The following is a 17720-nucleotide window of genomic DNA, read 5'->3' as shown; positions in this document are numbered from 1 at the left end:
CCACAAATTTCTGATTTTCTTCCTATAAAATACTAACATGGTGCATTGTCTAGCCAAAGCAAAGGTTAAAAAAAAATGATGAAAGATTATAGAATAAGTGAACTTGTTTAAGAAAATGTTTTGAGAAGATGTAAACATTAGGCAATATGTAAGAATATTTGGCATATACGGTATCCAGAAAATTCAAAGGTAGCTGACTAAATGAGAACACAACTTCATGAACAACAAAAACTAATTAATCATGCAATTTTCCAATTTCTTCATAAAAATAATATTTTTGAATTACAGATGTAAATAATCTTTAGATTATTATTTTATAAATGATGAAACTGAGAGTCAAAGAAATGATCTTTTCCAAAGTTCCCTGACAGGTAAGTCACACTTGGACCAGGACCCAGAGGTATCACTCACTGGAACATAATTTAACTTCAATCCTCCCAGTTACAAAGGGTAACAGCAAACACTGTAAAAGTAAGATTTTAAAAAACTGAAAAAAGAAACATTTATAAATAGGTAATTTTTAACTACTAATTATCATTAGTTATATCAAGAATTTTAACAACATATTTTCACATTATATTCATAAAAACTGATGGACAGGATATTTTTTAAAATGCCATTAACTTCATGTTTTAAAAAATACTGATGAAATAATAGGACTCAAGCTTTTTTAAGAACTATGCTTATTAACTAGAATTTAACAAGTCATCAAGAACATGTTTAAACAGTAAATATCAAATAGACAGAAAATCCTTAATGCAAAATTGCCACGATTCATAAGAGATTTTTCTCAAACCATATTATTAGTACATGAGAAATAATTAATTTATATTACTTATAGAAGTCATATTGTCCAGCATAAATAATATCTACTTTGTCATAGACTCCAACCTAAATGTAGTGCTCACGATAAAAATAGACACTAAAAAATAATATTGGACAATGAAAGCAAATCTCTAAAGCAAAGAGAAACAAAGAAAATAAAAACAATCAGGAGGAAAACATGACAAAAATAAATGATTAAAATTATTTCGCAGTTGAATTTGTATATTCTTAAATCGTATACAAAGTCTTTCCTGGAAGTATATCAATTGTGCATTGTCGATGCCACTAGATGTCACTATAAGCTAAATGACTTCGACAAGTGGTTACAATTTTTTTTCTTTTTGTCGAACTGAATGAAAATTGGGGATATTCCTTAGACATTTTCTGAAACATATAATTAAATGTCTTCCAACCACAAGAAATTTTGTTCTAAAATTTTGCCTAAAATTTTAATTTTGTCTCTTAAGACACCCAGAACAGTTGAAATTCAATCTCTGAAACTCAAATTAGAGTTTAGCATTGGGAGGGAAATCATGTTGCATAACAAAGAACAGAAATGAACTTCCATTAAACAGAGAGATAAATCCCATACTTATTTACAAAAATATATTAATGCAAAAGTAGCTAAACTGGTATGTTATTAGATACTAAGTTTTCAATATGCTACAGATTTCTGTTAGCAGTAACACATAAGTCAAACTACTAAATTTTGAAGTTCATATACAAATATTTAGAAATAGCAGTACTCAACTGTACTGTATTAATCACAAATCAAACCCCCAAATATTTTTCTTCTAAATGTACAACAACTGCAAAAATATTGAAGCAGCGTGCTGAGTGGTTCTGCAAATAGTTCACACAGTGCTTTCGTGAGATTTTCTATGGTGTTTGAGATTCATTTAGGATCCTGGTAATGAAATACACATATTCACCAGAAAAGAAATCTGAGTCTTAGACAAGAGAAGCATGACCCTAATTTGCTGACCTGTAGAATGTGTCGCTTGAAAGCCTTTTCTCTGAACAGATGCATCAGAAACAAACCGAACAAACATTTTATTTCCAGTAGCCACAAGGGGATCTGGTATCTTGTTGCCACATAGTCGTCCAAGAATCGGTGATTTTTCTGTTTCTCCATCAAATACTTCTAAGTGATCATAAGCACATTCTTGATGTTGTTCAATCTCAAACTCACTAAAAGCCTATTTAGAAAAGAAAGAAAAAACTTTAAAAAAACCCACAAATCACTTAAACTGAGTTTTTTTCTGTGGAGTTAAAATATTAATAAAATATGTTGATGGGATACAAATGATTCAATCCATAAAACACATTATTCAAAGGACTATGAAATCAATAGAAAGTGTAATCTCTAGGAAAGTACAAAATGAGTCCAATAATATAACTACTTCAAGTATATGGAAGTGTGAATCTTGAATTACCCCAAAGGACCAATCCTGTTAAAGGTTTAGTCCTTAGAGTGGCACTACTGGGAAATACTAGAACCTTTGAGAGACTGGGCTTTGTGGAAGGTGTTTACATCCATTTGGAGACCTACCCTAGGAGTGAATTGTAGGCCCTTGGCTTCCTCTCACTATTATTTCTTGGCTATGGGGTGATTGATTTTACTCTACCATCTACTGCAGCCCATGATGTGTTACCTTACCCTATGCACAAAAGCATCAGAGCTAATTTACCAGAGACTCTAAAACTGAGTCAAAATAAGCTTTTTCTCTTTATAAGCTGACTCTCTCATTTTTTTAATAGTAATGGAAAGTTAAATAATACAATGTGAAATTCTATTTTGCAGGTACTGCAGATAATTCTACAATTGCAAATCAATTTTCATCTACATAGAATTGAAACAGCTTATAATAACAAATGATATTTTATGCTAAACTTAATCCAAGGATTCATCTGAAAATGTTATGCAATTGTATTAAAAAATTGATCGCTTCTGGTTTTGATGATTGTAAACTAGTTAATATCATCTTACCTTTGGACACTTAAGTGCAGAAGAAAGTCCCATAACTATTACCATTTCACAAAATTTAAATGCAATAAATATTTATAGAATAACTAAAATAAAGGAAATTTTTACTATATACTTACTATTTAGCTCTTACAAACCATAGTATTAAAAAACACTAATGTGACAATTCTATTAGTTGAGAATAACTTTAATTCACTTTTCAGGTAGATGGTACACTTATTTTACTATCTGGTATGTTGGAAAGTTTGGTATGCTTTCCTGTTATTTATATGATTTATAAATTCTAATTTTTCCACGTAGTGATTTTTATGTGTGAGTTTTAGCAAATATAAAATTAAAATTGAGTAAATACATACAAGTAATACATTAGGAATCATTAAGACAATTTTACTTGAGATGGATTGAAAATAAAATTGCCCAAGCTATTCAATAACTCCTGGAATTACAGGTTATTTACTGATGGCAATTAAAACTTTTTCTTTTCCCCAGTAAAAAAAAAAAAAAAAAAAAAAAAAAATCATATGGTGAAAAAATAAACAACCATTTCTACTTAAGTCTATAAAGCAAAGCTAAAAGTAATAAAGAAAATAAACATGAAGAAATATAAAATATGCTCCAAACTTAATAAAGTTTGCTACAATTCCTGCAGCATACAATATTTGAACTTAAGCTTTTTACAAATGTTTTATTTAATGAAATTCTGTGTAGTGGTCTTATTTTCAGTCTAATTGAAGATAGTAAAAACGATTGACTCTCAGTGCTGATTTATTCCACATCACATCATGCCACCTAGTATCACATCTGACTCTAGAGGAGTAAGGGAAGTAATGACAGAAGGCTTTGATATTAACTGAGGAGTAAGAGAAAGTGATGAGGTTGCTTAAAAGAAGCAAGCAAAGAAAAGGAAGAGGACTGATCTCTTTTATGCATTCAACTTGAAAAGTATAATAAACCTGTGATAGCCAAAAGACATTAGAAGACATTATTAGTTGTCATTTTTATAGGCAAAAACGAAGACTCAGTTCATTTCATCAAAAGTACTGGATTGAGCAAAAAAAGATGGAATGTAGCACAAAGAATCTCACTGGAAACAAAACACAAACAAGCAAAATGGTGAACAAGAAAACTGTAGCAGAGTTCATTTATCCTGAAGACAACATGTAAACCAGGTGATCACTGAAGGAGTTCATCTTGTTAATTAATTAATCTCTGTAATCTCCAATTTCTCCAATCTATTAGAGTAGAGTAAAGTAGACACTGGGCATGGGGTGCAGAACACCATGAGTGGATGTCTGGATATCTCAAGAGGTATGTCCATCAATAGCCTTGCCACCTATCTCATGTTTATAGTCACCTCCTGTAGGAAAATGCTGTAGACGTGGCCTACAAAAACTTCTGGTTTTCTGTCTCTTATGAGACGGTACTCAATCAGCTCCAGCTACCACTGTGGACACATGCACATTTTAAAAAATATACTAAGGAATAAAGGTAGGGGGACTTTAACCACTGAACCACATCCCCCAACTTTTTTTTTTTTTTTTTTTTTTTAATGAAACTGGGTCTGTGTAAGTTTCCAAAAATGGCCTTGAACTTGTGGTCCTCCTGTTTCAGCTTCCAGAACCACTGGGATTACAGGCATGCACCACCACACCTGGCTCACATGCACATTCTTAATATCAGTTTGAAACCAGTAAGAAACCACTTGGAGAAAATTGGCTTAACTATACCCATAGTTCTTTATTAAGTATGAAACTAAGTCTCTGAATTAAAAGAACAATGTATTTTAAAAGGATAAAACATTGTTTCGGGAAAACAACACTATCTGAAATTCATTGCGTGTCAAATAATTATCTCTTTTGATTGTTATGAAAGAACATGGCAACCTACTATACAAACGAGAACATTTTAAGAAAGATGGAGATAATGCTGTTCTAAAGTATAATCCCATAAGTAATTGCTAAATGTGCATCTGCATTTACAGACCACACATGTTTAGCCCATTCACTGGTCCATTGGAAACTAAGTGAATGAGATGAATAAGCAACTATTTCACTCTCTAATGAAATGCAGGATGTCTGGAGTAAATAACAACATCTGTTTAAAATAATGGAGCAACACCACACAAGGTGGCATTGAGCTGGGCTGTGAGCCATATCGACACCTGGTCTGGAGCCAAATAGCTCCAGCTTCCTATTGAATTACTAATGGAATCAGACTGAGCCTGCAAGAGTTAAATTAGTCAAAGATTCCATGGCTGACATATGCTCAAGTGATACAAACAATGCTTATTCATTAACATATTAGTGAATTTTCCTCTTGGGATAGGTAGCAACTTGTTAGGTCAAATGCAAAGATTTGTGTGGTCTTTTTCCAGAAGTCAGTCTGACCTAAAGTGCCACCACACACAATCAGAGGCATGCCTAACTCACTGATGTCTCATAAATCTGGTCTTTATGCCACAGAAACACCCACATAGAAAGACCTCCATATATAATGACTTCACCTTAATAAAAAAAAACAAACAACAACAAAAAAAAAAACCTCAAGGCCACAGGAAAATCTCTAGGAACCTTGGGAAACTGAAATAACTTTCAAAATATTTCAGAGTCCACAATGAGATGTATGATACACAATGAACTTTATTTTCTGACACATGTTGAACTAAGAATCTCTGTTACAGAATTTGAAATTTTCCAGCTACCAGGAACAGAAATAGCTCAGAAGACACTCAGATTTCCAAAAGGTTCTTCAAGTTCACAATGGGGACAGGATAGCCCACCAGGTTGAATGTACATAGCTGTAAGGAATTCTGACTTCTGACAATAACCCCTCCCCCATTTTTTACTTAAGTATTTTTTCTTAAGCATTCAAATTAAGACTTCATAAGCATTTTGGCATTAAAATTTTAAAGCTTATGCATTTCATGATTATATTTCTATGATTTTAAGCTTACTAATTGAGGTTTTAGAAAGGTTAAAAAGGCATAGATAACTAAGAGCTCTAGTCAGAAACCCTAATGCATTTCCCATAAGGCAAACTAAGAGATTAAGAGTTCAATTCAAAAGAAAGAAAATCCAACTTTCATTATAGGCTGTGGAAATAATAACTCTGTTTTTGGAACACCCATGCAAGCCTAATCTACCTGGATGGCCACTGCTCAGGCTTCTATTTGCTATCCAGTCATATGAGCATCTGCAGAGGTTCTTTTATTGAAAATACAGGCATTAGCTAAAGGATGAAGCCACGGAGAGTATCTACATGTATTCACAAAAGAAGAGAAAATAAAATGATTGCACTTAATGCAGAAATAAAATTTAGCTAGAAGGAACATTTAAACTAAGAAAATTAAAGAGATGATACACTTTGGGCAGTGGAGAGATAAGCTTTAGAGCTCGTACTTCCAGACATCTTTCACCTTTTCCTGTTTTTCAGTAAGAACTGTCATTTGGTTTCCCACAAGATATTTGAAGGATTAGAGGCCACTGGAAAAAACAGCAGAGTGGAATATAAACCCCAGTCCTCTGATTCAAAAGCCCTTTTTTTCCATGAATCTCCTATAACTGCGATTAAATATACTTTATATGGATTTATAGTGGAGAATTATATGAGAGTTGTAGATGCTTTGCTTTTTAAATATTTCATATATGAAACTGTAAACTGCAGCCATACATAACTTAGCAAAACTCTGATGTGATAAATCAAAGCACATTAGTCTATTGCCATATGATCCTATGCCTAAAACTTTGCTTTTATTTTTAATGAAGATTAGTTTGAAATACAAAAAAGGTGGCAAAAACTTAAAGATTATTTGAATCTCTCAAAATCAAGATAAGATAAAACCAGCAATATAGATCCTTGTCCTTATTCATTCAGAACTTTATTCCTTTTATAGTAGGAAGGCTTCTTTTACAACTATCTTTTGATTAAGTACTTTTGGTTGAACTGTATAACTATCATGTAGTTATCATTTCATGATTAAATACATAAACACATACATTACATTCAGGGTTATCATATCCATTTCTTGTCACTGCTGCAATTTACACAAACCCAGTGACTTATAATGACACACATATATTCTCCTACTATCTTGGAAGTCAGTAGTCTAAAATGGGTAGGCAGATCTTTCTTTCTAGAAGTCTTGAGTGAGAATCAGTTTCCTTCCATTTTTCAGCCTTTAGAGTAGTCTGCATTTCTTAACTCATGTCCCCTTCCTCCAGCTTCAAAATCTGTAATGTAACATCTTCTCTCCTCTCTGGTATGCTGCCTCCCTCTTGTAAGAACCCTGCATCCAGTATAACCTCCCCATATTAAGATTCTTAATGTCACCATATCTACAATGTCCCTTTTGCCATGGAAGGTAACATATTCAGAACATAAACATCTTTGTGGGGGTCATTATTCTACCTTCCAAAGGAAGAAAGACTAAATGTTTTAATACTCTCAGTTCATGTAATTTTTTCAGGGAAAATGAGCACAAACACTTAGGAATCTGATTCCAAATTCTTTTTCCTGAATTTCTTAGTTCTGGAGAATACAAACCATATCTCACAGAACAAATCTGGCCTACAGGTTGTTTTAAGATAAACCTTTGTTGGTTCACAATAGAGTACATTATTTGTATATTTTTTGTGGTTGCTTTCATACTAAAACATCAATATTAAATTGTCGCGACACAGATTGTGTAATCTACAAAGTTTATTACATTTTCTATGTAATGCTTTGAACAAGAAGCTTTCTGAAAAGTGAGCATAAGCTACATTTTCAATCATTAAGACTGAATTTAAAAATCATAAGGCTATGCAAAAGGCTAATAATCCTGATGAATATAGATGCAAAAATTCTCAATAAAACACTAGTAAAATATTTCTACAGTAAATTAAAAAGATCATTGACCATGATCAAGTAGGATTCATCCCAGGGATGCAAGGATAGCTCAACATATGCAAATAACAATTTTTATACATCGTATTAACAGAAGGAAGGAAAAAAGGCAATTATTTCAATAGATACATAGAAAGCATTAAACAAAATTTAACATCTTTTCACAATGAAGTTCTCAACAGAATAGTACAGAAGGAATCTACATCAACACAATGAAAGCCATATATGATAAACCCACAGCTAGCATAACACTCAGCAGAAAACAAAATGAGAAACTTTTTCTGTAAGATCCAAAATAAGACATAGATGCCACTTTTGCCACTTCTCATCAATATAATACTGGAGGTTCTAGCCAGAGTGATAATGTATGAGAAACAAATAAAAGGCATACCTATCAGAAGGAAAGAAGTGAAATTGTCCCTGATTGTAGATGTTGTGATCTTATAGTAAAAATAAATAAACAAATAAAAATAAAAAACAAACCCTAAAGACTCAAATTGTTAGACTAATTCTGTAAAGTTGCAAGATACAAAAATCAACATATAAATATCAACAGCATTTCTATATGTACTAACAGCAGACTATCTTTTTACAATAGCTACAAACATAACACTTGAGAATAAATTTAACCAAGAAGGTGAAAGATATCTACACTAAAAATTACAAAACATTAATGAAGGAAATTGAAGAAGATACAAATAAATGAAAAGGTACCCCATGTTCATGGAATGGAAGAGTTAATATTGCTAAAATATCATTTTAGCCAAAGCAATCTACATATTCAAAATCAAATACCAATAGCATTCTTCACACAAATTAGAGAAAACAATTCTAAAATTTGTATGGAATCAGAAAAGACCCCAAATATCCAAAGCAATTAGGGTAAAACCAACGAAGTTGGAGTTATAGCACTACTTGGCTTCAATGTACACTCCAAAACTGTAGCATCCAGAATAGCATGGTACTGGCATAAAAACAGGCACATGGATCAATGGAACAGAACTGGAAGCCCAGAAATAAATCCAAGCATTTACAACCAACTCAGTTTTGATGCAGGGGCTGAGAACACACAATGGAGAGAATACTATCTCTTCAATTAATGTTATTGGGAAAACCAGATATCCACAAGCAGGAGAATAAAATTGAACCCTTATCTCTTGCCAAATACTAAAATCAAGTCAAAACCAAAATGAATTAAAGACAGATGTATGACCTGAAAGTGTGAAACTGACAGAATGAAACATAATTGGAAAAACTCCATGGCAGATGACCTTTTCTCTGAAATTAAACCAATCATAAAAAGAATATTTTTCTAAAACATCTCACTTCTTGGCCGAACTGTATTTGTGACTATACATGGAGCTAAGACTTGTAGGGAGCTAATTTAGGTTAAATTAATTTAAAGGAGTGGCACTGTAATCCTATAGTGCTGGTATCCTCATAAGAAGAGTAAGAAAAACTAAAATCCTTTCCTTACACATGCATAAATCAAAAAGGGGAACAGGAAGGAAGCCTCCCCAAATGCCAACATAACAGGCAATTTCTGGTCTCCAGAACTGTGAGAAAAATAAATTTCTGTTGTTTACGCCACTCTGTCTATGGTATTTCATTACTGTAGTCCAAACTGACCATCACAGATGGAAGCTATCGCAGTGAGTTAAATATGAATGCTAAACTGATGAATAAAAACAAGATAAGAGAGAGAGTGCTTTTAACAAGTTCATAGGTATATTCAAGATAGCTAAAGAAATAATCACTGAAGTTGAAGAAACATCAGTTGGAATTACTTAAACTTAAAACAAGTGACAAAAATTAATATAATATGCAAGTGTTGTGGGGAAATATCAAAAGTACTTTAAATCTGGAAGAAGAGATACAATGGTGCAGAAGAAATCTGTGAAAAAATAATGGTTGAAAAGTTTTGAAAATAATGACAGACACCACAGGAATTTCAGGAATGCAGAAATTTTAGAGAATTTTGAGATTACTTTTAGAAAATTACTAAACAGACACATATCTACAAACACACCATAAACACACATAGACACATTATATTCAAATTTCTAATAAAAAGAAAAATTCAAAGGTATCCATAGAAAAAAAATATTCTTCACACAGAATAAAGATAAAATTTATAAATTATGAGAAACTTTGAAAGCCCAAAAATCCCACTAGAGTAAGGTGTTTGAAGTGCAGAAAGAAAAAATAAAATTGTCATCCTAGAATTCTATACCCAGTGAAATATCTTTCAAAAGTGACACTGTATGTATCCTGTATACAACATAAGGGGACATTCTTCAGAATATTCTGACAAAATTTTGATCTGCATAAATACATGTGATCAGAAAATCTATTTTCCAAACTCATTTAGCGAGTTGCATCATTAAATAGATACAGACTCTGTATTTCAGTCCTTAAGGTTCAGAGAATTATCCTCTCAATCAGGACCTTGGACAGGACTAGAAAGCAATGGCGTTCCTATAGTGCTATCATCTCAGAATCTAGCTTCCATCAACTGTGACTGAAATGAATTGAATTGTTGTCTCTGACTGGAAAAATCACTCACAAATACAGTAAATGGAAGGAACTCCATACTAAAGATATGGATGTTCTGTTGCTCTCTCTAATTTTATCATAATGCCACATTTGAGTAAAGTCTTCTTTATTACCTTATAAAATAAAGTGAAATAAAATAAAATAAATTCACTGAATGGAAAGATCCAAACATGGAAATTACAAGTTAACCTTATGGCTCAAATGGTCTAGGGAACTACCTTGGATCAGTAGCCTCTTTCCTAAGATCGTTTTTGTTCATTACTATAGTGCTTCCTAGATTACATCCTGAGCCTTGCTAGCTAGCACTTCCCTCGGCTTCTAACTACAGCATATTGTAGGAAATTGTTAATTTTCTTTATTTCCATTATTTTATTTCTTTAAAGTGCATAATTTATGGATCCTATGATCTATAATAAAACAACATTTACTATCAGGTGCCCAGTTCAGAATGCAATGTTTAAAGAATGCAGAAGGGAAGACAAATTTTGTGTTCATATTTAAATTACTCAAGTAGAATAATATGTGGGAGAAATATAAGGATATCAGCATCTTATTACTGAGGGCAATACATTATACAAAAATCATATTTTACAAACCATAAAATAATATTGTTTCTATTGTAAAAAAATACAATCTTTGTAAATGAAGCATATAGAATTGACATAACCAGTAGAATATACTATTGTATAAGTTGTATTTAAGTAAATGATTATTCTATCATTCTATTTATTTATTTTTTTACTGAATTTCTGAATTTCTAATTCTTTTTCTTTTTTTTTTTTTTTTTGGTTCCTTCATTTATTCTCCCCCTTTGAAATCATCAATACCAGTAATATATTAGGAAATAAAGTTTACTGTTTGTAATGACTTTGGTAATGCCCTCTAAAGTATACAGTAAAAGAATCTTTAGAGGAGAACAACAGAGCTGTCACCTTGATCTAGGAAATCAAGAATTGGTTAGCGTAAGTAGGAAAGTATGAGAAGAAAAATCCTTTCCAGCTGTCTGCTGATTTAATTCAATTGAATAAACACCCCTGCCCACCCCCACCACCATGTACTTACCTGCAAAATACATGGGCCTCCAGTTCAGTAGAAAGAAGGAAGGGCTTACTTACCAATTTGATCCGGTGGCCGGGGGTGGAGCTGATTTCCCATGTGCACTCCTTCCTGCTTGGATACTTGTCTGGCCAGTTGGGACTGGTGATGAGGCCACTTGGGCTGTGGATCTTCTGTTCACACTCAGCTGTGCCAATAACGATAATATCAGTCAGTGTGGAATCTAGCCCAGGATTGGACCAGAAAACAAGCAGCCTATTTGCCCACTGCTCTGTTGAAAGATTTTTCTGAATACTAGCTAATCATCATTCTGGTCTCTGTTATCATATTCATCTGCTTTGGCAAATAAGTTGCTGAGCATAATCAGGCAATGTTTGTTTTCTGACTCACTGGAAATTAAGTGTTTTCCACAAATCAGATAAATGCCTAAAATAAAAGGAACTCCTATTTTAAACTGCTGAGTCCATAAACTCAGACTTTAATAGAGCAACATATATTGACAAGAAATCAACACTGGGTTTTGCAAAATATGTAATGCATTGCTATAAACAAAAAGCAATGAACTATGCCATTTTTATTTCTTTTTTATTTCCCCATTAACAGAACATTGCTTACAGCAAATTAACATCATTAAAGCATTTTAGTAATCATGTATTTACATTTTCTCTTTTAGTGAAGTGGACACTTGGATACCTAAGACACAGTTTTAGTTGCTAAAATAAATTAACCCCAATTTCATCAAAGCAAAATGAAGCTCTGGTGGGGGGGGGGGCAGAATAAATGAACAACTACTTAGCCTTGGAGACAGCTTTTAAACTGACTAGAAAGAATATCTCATTCCATTATCATGAAATTTCTTATGTTTATGTCAGCTCAGACATGACCATTTCACACTGTTAATATCAAGTTTAGAACTATTTAATATCATCAAGCTGTGTTCACTCTTTGTAATTTTTAAAGCAATAACCTATAGATCCTGGTTTAGATGGGAATTATTTGTTACATATTGTGTATCCCTTTGTAAACTATAAATGATTTTCTAAAACTTTTCAAGAAGTCTATTTGGGGAAATTCTTTACTATATGAACAATACACCACCACACCGCAGGGATAGAGAGTAAGGATTCATACCAACATGAATTAATGCAATAACTGTTATTGCTGCTGCCACTGTTACATTACTTAATCTATTCCTTCATCTTAACCATGCTAGTTCTTCATAGGGAGATTTGGATTAGCAATGCAGAGAAATATAAAGAAGACACAAATAAAATTCAGTTCCTGGCAAACAAATGAGGATTGTGTAGCAAGATAACAGCCTTAAAACTCAGGACCAGAGCTGCTGTATAACTCAGCGACAGAGTACTTGCCTAGCATATGCAGGCCCTGGGTTCTATTCCCAGCACTGAAGGAAAAAAAAAAAAAAAAAGAAAGAAAAAAAAGTTCTAGATCCCATCATGACAAGGGTTTTCTAAATTCCATCATCCCTGTTTTTGCCTTGCCTTATGAAATAGGGAGTCTGTGTGTCTGCAACAAAGCAAACAGGCTTACTGGTGAACTATACAAGGTGCCTAGGTAAAAGAAAATTCAACTCCTTTCCTAGCAATAAAATTCATTTTATTAAAAGGTACTTGGATATCATTCTATCTAAAAGAAAGTTTTCTATAAAATTACTTCTGGAAATATTAGCTACTGTAATGAACAGAGAGGCATTTGCTATCTATGAGCTATGGGTTACATGCATAATCTGCAAAAGCTTCTTCTTGTTTTTCTCTGAATTACCTCCATTTCTAAAAGAAGACTTCTGGGCCCGTTGCCCAGCCTGCTGATTTAATAGTAAATACAACAAAGTTACAAATATCATGCTCATATAGGAAAGTACAGAAAAAAAATTCCTGGTTGCTTACGGTCCTGTACAATGCCATTTTCTTCAAAAAAGAAAAGAAAGAAAGAAAGAAAGAAAGAAAGAAAGAAAGAAAGAAAGAAAGAAAGAAAGAAAGAAAGAAAGAAAGAAAGAAAGAAAGAAAGAAACGTTGCCAACATGTGATCCTATTTGAATGGAACTAAATGGAACAAGGTCAGTTTAGGATATTCTTTACATTTCTAAGGTATGTATAAAAAGTTCATTATCTAACTGTGATTTTAGTCATGTTCTTCCAATGTACATAAACAGACTAAAATGTGGTTATAAAAAATCTCCCTTAATAATTCTCTTTTTGAAATAGGCATAAATTCAATTTAAGTAGAAAATTCCAGAGTAGACTCTCAAAGGAAGAAGTACGAACTGAAAAAGTATCTTCTGTTTCCATCTAATTCACAGTAGCAGAGGGGACTAAACTCATGGTTTTTAAAAATCTTGGAATTTTTTTTAAGGCTTTGGGAACAAAATCTGGCAGGCTAGTATTGTGCTATCAGTATGCTTGCTTTTCATTTTCTGACCAAATCCTGACTTAAAACTTTAAATGGCACATACCATTTTCAAATGTCTTTCTCTTGGTAGACATTTGAGCTTGATACATCTGATATTTAAGGCACATCACTCATGAAGCTCATGTATGAGAAATTTGGGGGAAAGATATAACACCAAATGCAAAACATTTTACAGAAGTTCAGTTTATATATGGCTAATGTTTTAAGGTCTGTTCTCTAAAGACCTGAGGATAACGTGTTGACTTTTAGTGACCAGATGGTTTCATAGCAGTTTCTGTATCTCATATACAAGTTACTCTAACACTGCCGACGTGAGACGTGTAAAACCTTTGAGTAATATAATGAAGTTTCCCATAGTATGTCTAGGATCTATAAACATTTCACAGAATTTAAAAAATTTTTGTTTTGACCTCTGATGACTCAACAGTGATAAAACTCATTGATATGCTCAACTCTCCTCAGAAGCAGGACTTTGTTCAAACCACATGAAATCTGAGACATTGTCAAGAAAAGAAATTTCTTTCCATACCTTCCTTGCAATCATGTTTATTCTCATGCAGCACAAATCCATTACGGCACTGACACACGTAGCTCCCCACTGTGTTGACACATTCCTGCTGACACCCACCATTATCCTTAGAGCACTCATCTTTGTCTAGCAAGGAAATAAACACCATAGTTTTAGTAAGTAGCTTCAAAAACAAAGGCTCTCAGAGCAGAGTCACTTATTGTGGCAAACAGCGGCAAAGGGTAAACTAAGTCACAGCTTTCCCTATGTTTGACATGAAAAAAATTAAAACTTTACAGTGTCTTAGTTTCCCCCTTTTCTTGTTTAGCTTGGAGTCTTGTACCATGGAATTTCTGCGAATACTTAAGCTAGGGCGACAACATGCAATACTCGTTCAGTCCTACACTGGAGTAAAAGTTTTGAGTAGGGAAAAAAGAGAGTCAACGGTTCCTTTTCCAATTAATCTAAATAGCAATTGTCAACTTTTAGAAATCAATTTAAAATCATGAGTAGCTTTAATAAAGACAAGAAACAGCATTTATGTGGAGGTCAAATAAATCCTTCAATATATTAACCATGGTGTACAGACAGAGGCTAAACAAGTTTCCAAGATTTATATATAATTGTTTTTAAAAAATCACTCAGTATAACTACTGCAGTTGATTTTTTTTTTCATTAACTTTGCAGATATGCTTGGCATTAATGAATCTGGACATTTCAAAACATTCCAAGACAGAAAGACATCGTTAGACCATCCAAAAGATGAAAGTTAATTTATATTTTAAACAAATCTACTCTGGCAGACTAGTTTATTAATAAGTCATCCTCTAAAAAGGCTTTTAGTGTGCTAGAAGTAAAGGTTAGAAAAGGAAATATGAGTTTTAAGAAATAGTCAATATATTCACTACAGGGAAAAAGCCAAACTAGATTAACAGGCAGTCAATCCAGTGACAGGCATCAGCTGTCACACTACATTACTCAGTTGTCATCCCATGGCTGGCATGTCCATTTAAGCCAAACTGGCAGGTTGCTCTTGACACACATATATGGTGGCATATCACTCAGACGTTCATCACTCCCACACACAGAGAACAAAAAGGACACAGTACAGTCATATCAGAGGTCAGGCTAAATTCAAATTTTATACTGTCAGCTGATTTTACTAGTGAGAAATAGTGAGCTCACATGACACACAGAATATGCTATTTTGACTTTTATCTTTTTGTTCATTTTTATTAAATAATCTGGTAATGATTTTAAATATACATCTACTTTTTCCACTTGTAAAGATCGATTGCATGACAGCACACACAGTATAGAGGATATATTCATGCCTTGGCAGAATATTTCAAATACATACAGGTATTCTCCAATCTTTAAAGAATATATCAGAATCAGTATATTTGTGATTTGTGTGTTTTCTGCCTATCTTTGACACTGCCATGATTCTTTTAATGCTTATTATGGGAACTAAGCAAAAAAATAAAGATAATTTGCCTCTAAAAGAGTAACAAACACCAAACTGCATAAGAAAGCAGAAATTAGTTGAGAATTAGCATCATAAAGTTAATTTTGGAGCAATTTATCATAATTTAAACCCCATTCCCTTAACTCTATCAACAGTGAGGATTATGGGTTATGAATTATGAATGACAAAAACAGAATGGATGGATGGTGAATCATATTAACTATGGCTATGTTCTTGCTTGCCTGCATTTCTTAATTCACATAGTTCAGTAGTAAATTTTTAAAATATATTGTTTTATCATAAGAAACCTTAGAAAAGGCCTTCCTCATAAGTGAATATAGTATAAATCTTTGTTAAATGAAAAAGGACAACTTAAAAATTTCTGATACTACAATTAATCTGAAATAGAAACACACTTCTTATGAAAATGTTTATATAATGATGATTTGCTTTATTTAAAATAAGATCCAATAGAACAAACTTAAGTCATATTATGGTCAATCAGACTTTTGAGAGTGGTATGGAAATCTAACAATTGTAAGCAAGTAGCTTAGAGAAAATTTGTTCCCATTTATAATTGACTGGTAAACAAATGAAGTGCTTAAGGACCCTCCCTGTGGAGGCAAACTTGTCTAATTCCTCCTTTCTTTGGTACCTGTCTGAATTGTCATGCATGCGAGGCACAAAAATTAAGAACAGGTGTATTATTACAGAGCGTTTAAATCCATACTCATTGTATAATCAAAACAATTCCAACACATCAAATAGTTCTAACATCTAAACTTCATCCTAGTAGAAATGTCATTTCACTAGCTTATCTTTCCAAGTTTGATTAGTTTCAAGACCTCAGAGGACATAGCTGGACTGTAGTCGTGGTAACTAAAGAGAAAAAGAATTGAAAGTAAAACCAATTATATTTTAATAATTTTTGGCAACCAATTATTCTTATTTCTATTGTGTTGAAAAATAACTTTTCAAATAACATTTGGAAGAAAGAGGAGGAGGAAAACAATAGGATAAATTATAGAAATACAAGATGAAGCATTATTATTGTTATCATTATTATTTATGTAGCCATTATCTGTTATGTTTTACATTTCCATTTTTGTCTGTGTTTCCTTCCTCCATTTCCACATCTGTTGTTTTCTATTTCAGTCAAAGTCCCTTGAAAATTAAGAGTCATCAATCAGGCTGCTAGAATGTATTTGTGGGTTAATCTGAATTTTAGCTAAGATGCAAACCTGGATTAACCAAAATTGTAACTAAAAGCAGCAGAGGGAAGTTATCATGTCCAGAAAGGTAGCATCTAAAACTGAGCTCCATGTGTCAAATGGTCATATGAAAAGAGAAAATTTCATGAAATCACTGGAATATTTTAAATGAGCCAGATGTTTTACATCATGCAGACAAAAAAAGGTCATATTTTTACTTAATATTTTAAATTATCTAGAAAATAGTGACTATGTTGGAGGTGTTTGAAGCTATTTTTAATAAAAGTTAATTAACTATTCTAATTAAAGTAAATTCAATTTTGCATTTTTTTATGCTTATGAGAAAGAACAATAACATAAAAGAAGAATTTTGCAAATATGCTCTATTTCTTACTTATAAAAGGCCATCAAATTCTCAGGGTATGGGGGTAAATGTTAACAAACATGAATGTCTAATATTGTCCTCTTCCCTTCTCAGGACTTAACTCTAAAGACTTTTCACAGAATGAAGAATTCCAGAAAAGAGAAAAGGAGGAGGATGCAGAGTTTTAAACATTTCTTAAACTGTCTGCATAATAAATTAAATAATTGAGAGTTAAATCATTTATTCATTTGAAATTTTCTGGCATTTTCATAGAGTAGACACACCATAAAGAAAAAATAGTTTTTATTAGTTTTGTGAAGAGAAAAAAACGTTTCTCTTCTGCAGATAGAAATGAGCCCCGTTCTTGGGAATGGACATGTCTGCTTTCCATTCCTCTGTGTTAGATGAAGAAAAGTTCTATTATTAGGATA

General features: G+C 32.7%; 1 protein-coding gene across 4 annotated transcripts in view; it reads right to left on the bottom strand.

Annotated features, from left to right (window-relative positions):
* Nucleotides 1-17720, bottom strand: part of Tll1 (tolloid like 1) — a 205719-nt gene that overhangs the window by 8941 nt on the left and 179058 nt on the right. For all 4 annotated transcript variants that reach the window (XM_047551066.1, XM_047551067.1, XM_047551068.1 and 1 more), the window contains 3 exons: nucleotides 14268-14393; nucleotides 11368-11495; nucleotides 1811-2024 (listed from right to left, as the gene is read on the bottom strand). In XM_047551066.1, coding sequence (XP_047407022.1) covers nucleotides 1811-2024; nucleotides 11368-11495; nucleotides 14268-14393 — 468 coding nt within the window. The remainder of the gene's footprint in view (nucleotides 1-1810; nucleotides 2025-11367; nucleotides 11496-14267; nucleotides 14394-17720) is intronic.

This window comes from Sciurus carolinensis, chromosome 4, assembly GCF_902686445.1.
Source record: "Sciurus carolinensis chromosome 4, mSciCar1.2, whole genome shotgun sequence".
Taxonomy (NCBI): Eukaryota; Metazoa; Chordata; class Mammalia; order Rodentia; family Sciuridae; genus Sciurus; species Sciurus carolinensis.
Note: the sequence above shows the minus strand (reverse complement) of the source record. Positions and strands in the feature narration are given on the sequence as shown.